General features: G+C 46.9%; 1 protein-coding gene and 1 pseudogene across 2 annotated transcripts in view; one reads left to right on the top strand and one right to left on the bottom strand.

Annotated features, from left to right (window-relative positions):
- The window catches only part of Dennd5b (DENN domain containing 5B), a 124,338-nt gene extending 114,433 nt beyond the window's left edge, over positions 1-9,905 (bottom strand). For both annotated transcript variants that reach the window (XM_045139475.1, XM_045139476.1), the window contains exon 1: positions 9,773-9,905. In XM_045139475.1, coding sequence (XP_044995410.1) covers positions 9,773-9,905 — 133 coding nt within the window. The remainder of the gene's footprint in view (positions 1-9,772) is intronic.
- Positions 1,518-3,603, top strand: LOC101598504 (annotated as a pseudogene).
- Positions 9,906-12,881: the final 2,976 nt, after the last annotated feature.

Raw genomic sequence — 12,881 nt, 5'->3', positions numbered from 1 at the left:
GTCCAGGCTGACCTCGAATTAACTATGTAGTCTCAGGGTGGCCTTCAACTCTCAAAGATCCTTCTACCTCTGCCTCCTGAGCGCTGGAATTAAAGGTATGCACCACCATACCTGGTTTTCAGATCTTTTAATTACTTTGCTGAATTGTTCCAGTGGATTCCCAGCTCAAAGAAAGCCAGACATGGTGGCTCCCAGCACTTGGAAGAGGTAGGGTTGCCCTGAGTTCGAGGCCACCCTGAGAAGAAAAAAGACTGTCCCTATACAACCTCATCAAACCTTTTACTTATTTTAGTGAAAAAGAGAGAGAATTAACACATCAGGGTCTCAGTCACTGCAATCAAACTCCAGATGCTTGCATCACCTACTGAGCATTGTGACCTTATGCTTGTCTTACCTTTTGTGTACCTGGCTTATGTGGAATCTGGAGAGTTGAACATGAGTCCTTAGGCTTCACAGGGAAGTGCCTTAACCACTAAGCCATCTCTCCAGCCCTAACTAACCTTTCTCTATGACCTTCTCTTCCAGCCACACTGGCTCCTTGCTGTTACCTGAGCAATCTAGTCACACTATCCCACTACAAGGTCTCTGCGCTTGCTGTTTGTTCTGTCTACAATGCTGGTCCTCTACAAGGGATGTCCAAACTGAGTATGATGTGGTTACCTTCAAACATGTGGGGCCACATTCATAGCTATGCTGGGATGCATGAAGCAGGAGTGGAACACTCCTGCTAAGCAATCCATACGGCTTGCTTCACCTCCTTCAGAGCTCTATTCAAGTGTCACTATGTCTATAAGGCCTTCCCCAATCATCTTATTTAACATCTAAAATGGGGTATATGGCTCAGTGATGGACTGTATCATTAGGATGTACAGGCCCTGAGTATAATCCTTAGCATCAACAAATCGCAATCCCACCATTCTGCTGGCATTCTTCTAATCCCATTTCCCCACCTCATTTTCCTCACAGTTCTTACTCCAGGCTGTTGGCACAAGTCTTAATTTCAGGCTGAAGCTGGAAGATCCCAAGTTTAGAGACTACTTGGGCTACAGAGCAGGTTCCAAGCTAGGATGGGCAATTTAGCGAGGCTGTCTCAGAATTGGCCACATGTGATTACACGTAGCCAAAGATAACTACGAATGAGGCCCAACACAAAATTGTGACTTTACTTAAAACATTATGATGTGTTAGCTGGGCATGATGTGGTGCATGCCTTCAATCCCAGCACTCAGGAGGCACAAGAAGGAGGATCGCTGTGAGTTTGAGGCCACTATGAAACTACGTAGTGAATCCCAGATCAGGCTGGGCTACAGCGAGACCCTGCCTTGAAAAAAAAAAAATGAGGTTTTGTTGTAACTAAATTGCATGGTTCTCCAGCTTGAACCTTGTAGATGACAACGTCATGTCAGGAGGTTGCCTACATAGGGACTTCCAAAAACTTGGCTAAAAAGAAGGATTTTCGGGCGAGCCAGAACCGGCCTTGAAAGGATGGAGTTTGAGGCCACTTGCCCTCCCGCCCCATGGAGCAGCCCCCTGGGCTATGGCCGGGCGCAGGTGGACCGTGGGAGATGCAGGAGCCACTCGGCACCGGCAGCTTCATGAATGTCTGTCTGTACCAGCATCGGGAACTTGATCTCAAAATAGCGATTAAGTCTTGTCGTCTAGAGCTAAGTACCAAAAACAGAGAACGGTGGTGCCATAAAATCCAGATCATGAAGAAGCTGAACCATGCCAATGTCGTTAAGGCCTGTGATGTTCCTGAGGAATTGAATTTTTTGATTAATGATGTGCCTCTTCTAGCAATGGAATACTGCTCTGAAGGAGATCTCTGGAAGCTACTCAACAAACCAGAAAATTGCTGTGGACTTAAAGAAAGTCAGATACTTTCATTACTGAGTGATATACATTGTGCTCTAAAACCAGAAAACATAGTTCTACAGGATGTTAGTGGGAAGATAATGCATAAAATAATTTATCTGGGTTATGCCAAAGACATTGATCAAGGAAGTCTCTGTACATCTTTTGTGGGAACACTGCAATATCTGGCCCCAGAGCTCTTTGAAAATAAGCCTTACACAGCCACTGTTGATTATTGGAGCTTTGGGACCATGGTGTTTGAATGTATTGCTGGATATAGGCCTTTTTTGCATCACCTGCAGCCATTTATCTGGCATGAGAAGATAAAGAAGGATCCAAAGTGTGTATTTGCCTGTGAAGAGATGACAGGAGTTCGATTTAGTAGCCATTTACCTCAACCAACTAGCCTTTGTCATTTAATTGTAGAGCCCACGGAAAACTGTTACAGTCGATGCTGAATTGGGACCCACAACAGAGAGGGGGACCTATTGATCTTACTTTGAAGCAACCAAGATGTTTTCTATTGATGGATCACATTCTGAATTTAAAGATAGTACACATCCTAAATAGAACTTCTGCAAAAATAATTTCTTTTCTGTTACCATCTGATGAAAGTCTCCATTCACTACAATCTTGTATTGAAGGTGAAACTGGAATAAGTACTTGTTCTCAAGAACTTCTATCAGAGACAGGAATTTCTCTGGATCCTCAGAAACCAGCCTCTCAATGTGTTCTAGATGGAGTTAGAGGCTGTGATAGCTACATGGTTTATTTATTTGATACAAGTAAGACTGTATATGAAGGACCACTTGCATCTAGGAGTTTATCTGATTGTGTAAATTATATTGTACAAGACAACAAAATACAACTTCCAATTATCCAACTGTGTAAAGTATGGGCTGAAGCTGTGCACTACGTGTCTGGGCTAACAGAAGACTATAGTAGGCTCTTTCAGGGCCACAGAGCAGCCATGTTAAGTCTTCTTAGATATAATGCTAACTTGGTGAAAATGGAGAACACATTGATCTCAGCATCACAGCAACTTAAAGCTAAGTTGGAGTTTTTTCACAGAAGCATCCAGCTTGACTTGGAGAGATACAGTGAGCAGATGAGTTATGGAATATCATCAGAAAAAATGCTAAAACATGAAAGAAATGGAAGAAAAGGCCATTCATTACACTGAGGTTGGTGTCATTGGACACCCTGAGGATCAGATTATGTGTTTGCACACTGAAATCATGGAACTGCAGAAGAGCCCCTATGGAAGATGTCAGGGAGACCTGATGGAATCTCTCGAACACCATGCCATTGACCTATATAAGCAGTTAAAGCACAGGCCTATAGATCATCCCTGACACAGAGATGGTGAAGATTATTGTGCACACTGTGCAGAGTCAAGACCGTGTTCTCAAGGAGCTGTTTGGTCGTCTGAGCAAGTTGTTGGAGTGTAAGCAGATGATTATTGATCTACTCCCCAAGGTGAAATTGGCCCTCAGTAACAAAGAAGCTGAAAATATGTCATGTTTATGCAGAAAGAAACATGGCATCTCCTTAAAACTGCCTGTACACAGAGTTCTGCCCGCTCCCTTGTAGGATCCAGTCTAGCAGGTGCAGTAACCCATCAGGCATCAGCTTGGCTGCAGAATGTGAACATCCTCTGGCATGTGTGGTAACTCCTCAAGATGGTTTAGCACAAATGATAAAAGAAAACTTGAACTGTCTTGGCCACTTAAGTACTATTATTCATGAAGCAAATGAGGAGCAGAGCAGAGCAGCAGTATGATGAATCTTGATTGGGCTGGCTATCAGAATGATGTGCTATTCATTCATTGTCTTCAAACCTATGGACGTTGTTTCTACACATGCTGGAAATTCACTTTTCCTACATGCAATATTCTTTGCACACCAGTCAATGGAAGAAATGGCTATGAGCAGAAACTGCATGTGATGTGTGATTTTTCAAGCATAGTATTTTGAATAATTTGACCTCCAAACAGATCAAATTTTATTTTAAAAAGAAATCAATAGATTTACCTAAGTACTGCAACTACTTAGGAACATCACTGGTGACCTCTTTATCTTCAGAATTTATATTACTTTTTTAACTGACAGGAAATATACCTTCTAAAGTTTGAACTTTTAGGATACAGACAAACTTAGTATTGGTATATAGAAAAGAAAACATCATCTAATCTGTATTTTCAGTAAAGTTGTCTACTTGTGTTTTTGTGGAAGAGACTGCTCACAAGTAAAACTGTACTTGAAGAGTAAACCCTACCTCCCTGTGTTGCATTCAGCAAGTGCTCTTCCTGACCTCGTAAGGAGTAACCTTCATATTGTTTTAAATTTTACCAGACGTTTAATAGTACTACTCCCTTCTTACAGAGGGGTTGCACATGTGTGCCTTAACAAACTGACTGTAATAAATCACCTCCTGTGCTATGTGTATACGTATTTAATGTGTACATTTAATATCAAAAAGAAGATTCCTGTTAATTTACAATGTTTCATTTGTAAAAATAGGTCATTTGTTTAAACAATTTTCATGTCTTGTCATACAAGTTTAAAAAGGTCTGCATTCTTTATATGCAATTGTGATTTTAAAATCCAAGAAGTAGCTGGGCGTGGTGGCGCATGCCTTTAACCCCAGCACTCGGGAGGCAGAGGTAGGAGGATCGCCATGAGAATACAGAGTAAATTCCAGGTCAGCCTGGGCTAGAGTGAGACCCCACCTTGAAAAACCATAATAAATAAATAAAAAAAATCCAAGAAGCGCTGAAAACAAGATTTTCATAAGCTTGGTAACAAAAGTTAATTTGCTTCCAGATCTAATCTGGGCTGATATTGAATATATTTATCCTACTTAGGGTGAATATTCATTTATTTTGCTACATAAATATTAATGTTGATTATTGTTGGGGGGGGGTCCTGCCACAGACTTTGAGGGATAATATAACATGGTATATGCACTAAATTATTTTTCTAAAATCTGAAAATTTCATAATTCTGAAACATCTGGCCTTGGATTTTCAGATAATGGATTGTGGACTGTTGTTTTCTGTTAAATAATTTAGAAGGTATTATTTTTTCAGAAAATGTGAAATGCTTTTATATTCTAGGTCATTTTTCACTTCAAATATTAAATGATTTTTAAGTTAAAAAAAAAAGTATTTACTTCTACCTCCCAAGTGCTGGGATTAAAGGCATGTGCCACCACACCAGGCTGCAAAATACTTTTTTAATCTAAGCATATCAAATATTATGAACAGAAATGCTAACCATCATACATAAAAAGATAAAGCTACAGTTTTTGTCTTTTTTAAAAAGGCATTAAGTTCTGATGTTCTTTGGCCAGTTCTAGAAACTGTGGTTACTTCTTTCTCAGATACTGCTTTCCTCCTCTACTTAGTTCTGCTCCCTTTTTGGTTTTATTTATTTATTTGCAAGCAGAAAGAGACAGAGGGAAGAGAGGCAGACAGAGAGAGAATGGGCATGCTAAGGCCTCTTGCCACTGTAAACAAACTCCAGATGCATGCGCCACTTTGTGCATCTGACTTTATGTGGGTACTGGGAAATGGAACCTGAGTTGTGAGGCTTTACAGGCAAGCACCTTAACCACTGAGCAATCTCTCCAGCCTCTCCTTTTGTTTCTTAATATTAAAAAAAAAAATATTTCCTTGCAAGCAGAGATACTGCCAAAAAATATCTCCAAAAATCATTTGGTAGACATATTTTTCTATCTTCATATCCTTTGGCAAGGCCATTCATCAGATGTACATGAAATCTTAGCTAAAGAAATACCATAATTACATAGTTACACATACAGGGGAATGTGGTACTCTATTATTCCTCTTTTCAACTAAAACTAGACTTAAAAATTTTTTTTTTGAGTAAGGCCCAACAACCATTTTTTTTTCTTTTTTCTTTTCTTCCTTTTTTTTTTTTTTTTTTTGGTTTTTCAAGGTAGGGTCTCATTCTAGCTCAGGCTAACCTGGAATTCACTGTGTAGTCTCAGGATGGCCTCGAACTCACTGTGATCCTCCTACCTCTGCCTCCTGAGTGCTGGGGTTAAAGGCATGTACCACCATGCTTGGCTCCAACAGGCTTTTTAAAAATATTTTTTATTCATTTATTGGAGAGAGGCAGATAGAGAAAATGGGTGCACCTGGGCCTCTAGCCATTGTAATAGAACACCAGAAGCATGTGCTACCTTGTGCTTCTGGCTTATGTGGGTCTTGGGTCATTTGGCTTTGCAGGCAATCACCTTAACCTCTAAGCCATCTCTCTCCAGCCCAGACTGCCTTTGTGTGTGGGGGGGGGGGGGGATTGGTACACCAGGGCCTTCAGCCACTGCAACTGAACCTGTGCGCATGTGAAACCTTGCACACGTGCATCACTGTGTGTGTCTGGCCTACATGAGACCTAGAGCGTCAAACATGGGTCTTTAGGCTTCACAGTCAAGTGCCTTAATTGCTATGCCATCTCTCTAGCCCTAGACTTAATTTCTGTTTGCTAGAAGAGAGACAGACTTCTAACAGCATATGAATAAGTCATATGGAAGCCTACTTTTCTAGACAATGGTACACCCAGAAGCCACTGTTACTAGAAAATTTTCAGTGCCAGGGATGAAATACCTCCCATTGAGTTGTTGGCCAGGGAGGTCCCTAATACCTCCAAACCATTACAGGCCATTGCTGAAGTTCTTGGTTTCTCATCAGGAACAGATGGTAAGACCCTACTGCTGAAAACACCACATGCTTGGGCTGCAAGTACTGAGAAATCCTGCTGGAGCTGAGCTGAAAACCTCCTCCATGTAGACCAGCTGACAGAAAGCTGTAAAAAGCTATGCTGCATGCAGCTCCGTGAGAGAGATGTCATCAGTGGACACTGTAAACCTTAAGTTTGGCCAGCCAGGCCAAATGAGCCAATGGGTGCAATAGTGGTATGTCTGTTATGGATGAAACCAATCTCTTTCTGATTGGACTGGAGGACTGCTCTACAGGAAGGAATACATGCCTGATACTTAAAATCTATGATAAGGGAAGCATGCTTCCTAGAGGTGTAATGCCCGCTGGTGTCTGGCTAAATGCATATATTATGCTCACCAAACTGCTCGGTAAGCACTTCCCTTAATGTCCATACCCATATATTAATGCTACTCTCAGTTCTGGCTATAGAATGTTCTCTTTTCAGATGGGGTGACCTCTGGGATAACTCAAAAGGCACCACAGTACTGCAAAGAAGTGGCAGGAGTGCTCAGCACTAAAAATATCTATCACACTTCCAAGGCTCAAAGTCCATTGCTGAAGAGGTGGCAGAAAGAATATAAGAGCTGGGCCAGAAAGATGGCTGGCTTAGCAGTTAAGTGCTTCCCTGTGAAGCCTAAGGACCCCGGTTCAAGGCTCGATTCCCCAAGACCCATGTTAGCCAGATGCACAAGGGGGCACACGTGTCTGGAGTTTTTTTGCAGTGGCTGGAAGCCCTGGCGTGCCCATTCTCTCTCTCTCCCACTCTTTCTCTGTCGCTCTCAAATAAAAACAAACAAACAAACAAACACACAAAAAAGAATACAAGAGCCAAAGGAGGGGTAGGACTCCTTACAACGTGCTCCTCCAGACACAAAATGGCCTGGATATCCATGACTTCACAGTGCCTGACACTACCTACACAAGACCATTATAACAGAAGGAAAAGATGAAGCCAGGGGTGGTGGCGCACACCTTTAATCCCAGCACTCCAAAGGCAGAGGTAGGAGAATCACCATCAGTTCTAGGCCACCCTGAGACTACATAGTGAATTCCAGGTCAGCCTGGACTAGAATGAAACCCTACTTTGAAAAAAGGAGGAAAAGGTGATTACATAAAATAAAAGACAGACTGATAGAAAGAGGGAGGGGATATAATGGAAAGTGGAGTTGTGAAGGGGAAAGTGAGAAGGGAGGGAATTATCATGGTTTATTGTCTATAATTATGGAAGTTGTCAATGATAATAATAATAAGAGAGAGAGCCTGACAGGTAATCCCAAAACTCAGGAGGCAGATGTAGGAGGATTGTTGTGAGTTCAAGGCAAGCCTGAGAATACATAATGAATTTCAGGTCAACCTGAGCTAGAGACCCTGCCTCAAAAAAATACAGTAAAATTAAAGAGAGAGAGAGAGAGAGAGAGAGAGAGAGAGAGAGAGGCTGAGAATGGGAGCAGCAGAGCCTCCAGCCACTGCAAACGGAATCCAGATGCATGCACCACTTTGTGCATCTGGCTTTAGATGGGTACCAAACTCAGGTCCTCAGGCTCTAAAGACAAGTTCCTTAACCACTGAGCAACCTCTCCAGCCCTGGTTTTGTTTTGAACTAGGGTCTCAATCTAGAGCCTAAGCTGGAACTCAGTATGTAGCCCGGGTGGGCCTCAAACTCAAAGCAAGCCTCCTGCCTTAGCCTCCCAAGTAGAGGGATCACAGGCATTAACCACTATCACAGCCATGTCTACTTGTCACTTATGTGTATGGGAAGGGGAGGAAGAGAACTTAAAAATTACATGAAAAGTCAAATATTTTACTGCATAGTTTTTTTGTTAAGCCATCTGCACTATGCCTGAAGAATCCCGAGTCACACAAAGTGTTGTTTTGTTTTTGTATGTGTATTTTATTTATTTATTTATTTGAGAGCCAAAGAGGCAGACAGAATGGGCACGCAAGGGCTTCTAGCCACTGTAAACGAACTCCAGACACATGAGCCACCTTGTGCATCTAGCTTTATGTGGGTACTGACTGGGGAATTGAACCTGGGTCCTTATGCTTTGGAGGCAAGTGCCTTAACCACTGAATCATTTCTCCAGCCCGAAGTTTTTTAATATTAGTAGGCAAGTAAACTAGGAAAAACAGACTTTTGTTCTGTAACCATACATGAAGGCCACCAAGTGTCACAACTGTTTATAGTGGAAGAACAGATGTTAGGAAAATAAGACAATTGTTTCATAAGCCCTCCAAAAATATCTCCAAAAAGTCACTCTGCCAACATTTCTAGCTCCATATCCCTTAGCAAAGCCATTCTTCAGATGTACATGAATTCTTAGCTGAAGAAATGCTATGATTACATAATTACATATACAGGGAGATGCAGTACTCTATTATCCATTCCCCTTTTCAACTAAAACTAGATTCAGTTCTTGTTGACAGCATTTTACTGTGATGCTGACTTAATAAAAAGATACTCAACTAAGATGTGGGATGATGGGTGTGCGTTTTAAGGCTGAACAGTTTTTGTTTACTATTGTTTGTTATTTAACAGTCTCCCAGCTTTCCCCTCCAGGAAAAGAGAAAAGTCCACACTGGTGCCATCAATATGGAATGCCGTGTTCCAAAGCCTTTCTCAAAGGCAGCGCATGACCTAAGTGTCGGGCAGTGACACCGATAAAGTTCAGGTGCTGGATGACACTTGTCTCGCCCATGGGCGGGGGCGAGGCGGGGGTCACGACTCAGACCAGAGGCCAGCGGCGAGGAAGGGTCGTGGAAGCCTCCTCCGCGTCCCGCGCGCTCCCCCGCCCGCACCACCTTCCCCGGCCCGGCCGGGAGCCCGCGCCGCCGGCTCGGCTTCGCAGCGCAGCCCCGCACTGCGCCACCGGGTGAGTGCGCAGGGCCCGGCCGCCGCAGACGGACGCACGGACACGGCGCGCCGCACGACGGCCACCGGGAGCAGGGCGCGCGGCCCCCGCCCGTCCAGCCCGCGACGCCGCCCGGTGCCCGGGCTGCAAGGGGAGCCTCGACGTCCACGCCGGGCCCCGGGCGGGGCGGGGCGACGCAGGCCGAGCGCGGCCCGTGCCGCCGCCGCCGCCCGGGCCGGGACCCCTCCGGAGCCCGCGCCCGTTACGTCCGCGCGGCTCCCAACACTGTGCCCACGCGAGCCCCGCCGCCCGCGGCCTTACCCGCCAGCTCGTCGGGCTCCAGCCCGCTGTCCGCGTCGATCCCGCACAGCACGAAATAGTGCGCGAAGCGGCAGGCGGCCGCGGAGGGAGCCGAGCCCGCGCCGGGCGCCGCGCCGCCGCCGCTGCCGCTCATCCCGCCGCCGCCGCCGCCGCCGCCGCCGCGGGGAGGCCGAGGAGGAGGCCGAGGCGCCGGAAGGTGAGGAGACGAGGCCCGCGGTGGCCGCTCGCGTCCTAGGGCGACTCCGGCGCGTCCATGGCCGCGCTGCCGCTGCAGCCGGGCTCCGCGCCGGGCGCCGGGAGGCGGCGGCGGGCTCGCGGGCGCGCGCGGGGCCGGCGAGGCGGGGAGGGGCGCGCAGGGGGCGTGCCGGCGAGGCGGGGAGGGGCGCGCAGGGGGCGTGCCGGCGAGGCGGGGAGGGGCGCGCAGGGGACTGGCCGGCGAGGCGGAGAGGGGCGCGCAGGGGGCGGGGCGCGCAGGGGGAGGGGCGCTAGGGGGCGGGCCGGTGAGGCGGGCGGGGCTCGTAGGGGGCGGGGCGCTCAGGGGGAGGGGCGCGCAGGGGACTGGCCGGCGAGGCGGAGAAGGGCGCGCAGGGGGCGGGGCGCTCAGGGGGAGGGGCGAGTAGGAGGCGGGCCGGCGGGGCGCGCAGGGGGCGGGGCGCGCAGGGAGCGGGGCGACGAGGCGGGGAGGGGCGCGCGCACAGCCGCCGGGGGCGAGGCGGGCGCGCGCGGCTCCGCTGAGCTGAGCGGCTCGGCGGGGGGCTGGCGCGCGCCGGCGGGCCTCGCTCGCCGCGACCCTGGGGTGACTCGGCGCTGGCCTCCCGCCGCCCGGCGCGGTGCCGTCCCCCTCGCCGAAGAGCGCGCCTCCGAGGTCCTTTCCCACAAGGTCTCCACCAGCCTTTTCTTCTTGCTCGGTCTTCATTTTTTCCTGGTGGGATCTCGCTCAAGCCCAGGCTGACCTGGAATTCACTATGTAGTCTCAGGGTGGTCTCGAACCACCTCTGCCTCCCGAGTGCTGGGATTCAACCTTTTAACCTGACCCGCGGGTGCCCAGTCCTTAGAGGGGCATGATGCCCGTTACATAGCTCACGCCTGAAATTCCAGCACTCGAGGAGCAGGCTGAGGAAGGATGATGGAAATCTAGGCCAGCCTGGGCTATAGTGAGTGACCCTGTCTCAAAATAAATTGGGCTGGAGAGATGGCTTAGTGGTTAAGGCGTATGCCGGGTTCGAGTCTCCAGGTCCCACGTAAGCCAGTTGCACATCGTGGCACATGCATCTGAAGTTCATTTGCAGTGTCTAGAGGCCCTGGTGCACCCATTCTCTCTCCCTTCCCCCCTCTCTCCCCCCCCCAGTCTCTAATAAATAAATAAAGATTAAAAAAATAAATAAGGGCTAGAGAGATGGCTTAGCAGTTAAGGCGCTTGCCGGCAAAGGCTAAGGACCCATGTTCGATTCCCCAGGACCCACTTAAGCCAGCTGCACATGAGGCCCATGCACCTGGAGTTTGTTTGCAGTGGCTGGAGGCCCTGGCACGCCCATTCTCGTTCTCTCTCTAATAAATAAACTTAACACACACACACACACTAAAATAATCTTGTTCTTTGAATCATTCCTCAAACCCTCACCCTAAATCACAAGCCATCCTTTTTTAGTGAACTAGCAACAACTAAAAGGCGACTGAAGGAAACGCAAGAACCGTATCTACAGTATAGAGACTTCTGGGAAGGTGACTGTCCCACTCCTAGGTACAGTGTCCGCACTCCGGCTCAGAACAAATAGCCAAGGCGCCTTTGATATTTCCTGCTTTCTTCAGGAGCAATCACAGGCTGATAGCAGATAGGAATTAATCCCTGAATGCTCCTCCTCATGGGGCCTTGGCTTACCTTCCTTTAACTTTCTGTTCTGCACAGGGAGCTCACCAGCCTTTGGGAATTTGGGGCGGTGGGTACCATGGACATCACTGATAGACTTCCGGGAAGGTGAATAGAGAGATTTCAAGTATTTGAATGAATGTTTTCCTTGAAGATATCTTATATTTACATACTGTAATTTAGTGTGGCTTGCTTGTAACCTTGCTCTCTTTAACTTTGAAATGTAAGAATTATGAAATCCGGGCATGGGCTATAATCCCAGCACTTGGGGCACTGAGGACGATCACTGCAAATTCCAGGCCAGCCTGGTCTACACAGTGAGTTCCGGGCCAGCCAGGGCTACATAACAAGATCCTGTCTGAAAACACATGAGTGTGCTTGCATGCACACACACACACAAAACCAGGGTAAATTACAGCCTGTGTAATTGACCTTTAGCTTTTATTGCACCCTGTGGTAGTCCTTTGGAACCCTTGTACTGACTCACTCTATGTGCTGGGTTGTAAACTTCATGTAATGAGAGTAATGCTATCAGAATGCTGGTCCTACCTGGCCTGCTGTTTACACGCTTGAATGAAAGAATAGTGATAAATCTAGGTCATAGGTTGGTGTTAAGAAAATTAATCTTTTTCTGTGTGTGTATGGTGTCTTGAGGTACAGTCTTGCTGTAGCCAAGGCTGACCTGGAATTCACTCTAGTCTCAGAGTGGTGTCGAATTCACATGATCCTCCTGCCTGTGCCTCCTGAGTGCTGGGATTAAAGGTATGTGCCACCATGCCCACCTTGGAAAATTGATTTTCTTATGAATACATTAATATATTTATGAACACCTTTATTTACTATCAATTATTGCTTCTTCTATAAGAGAGTACTGAAATGGGGCCTGGCGAGATGGCTCAGCGGTTAAAGGCACTTGCTTGCCAAATCTACTGTCCCACCTTTGATTCTCCAGCACCCATGTAAACCAGTTGCACAAAGTGACACATGCCTCTGAAGTTCATTTGCAGTGACAAGAGGGCCTGGCCTGCCCATCCCCCACCCTCTCTCAAGTAAACAAAACAAAAAAAATGAGGGCTGGAGAGATGGCTCAGTGGTTAAAGGTGCTTGCTTATGAACTCTGACATTCCAGGCTCAATTCCCCAGTGCCCATGTAAAGTCAGAAACACAAAATGGCACACGAATCTGAAGCTTATTCTCTCGCTCGCAAATAAATAAATAAAATGTTTTTTTTTTTTTTTTTTG

This window comes from Jaculus jaculus, chromosome 22 (genome assembly GCF_020740685.1).
Source record: "Jaculus jaculus isolate mJacJac1 chromosome 22, mJacJac1.mat.Y.cur, whole genome shotgun sequence".
NCBI classification, from domain to species: Eukaryota; Metazoa; Chordata; class Mammalia; order Rodentia; family Dipodidae; genus Jaculus; species Jaculus jaculus.
This window is presented reverse-complemented; position numbering and strand designations above follow the sequence as displayed.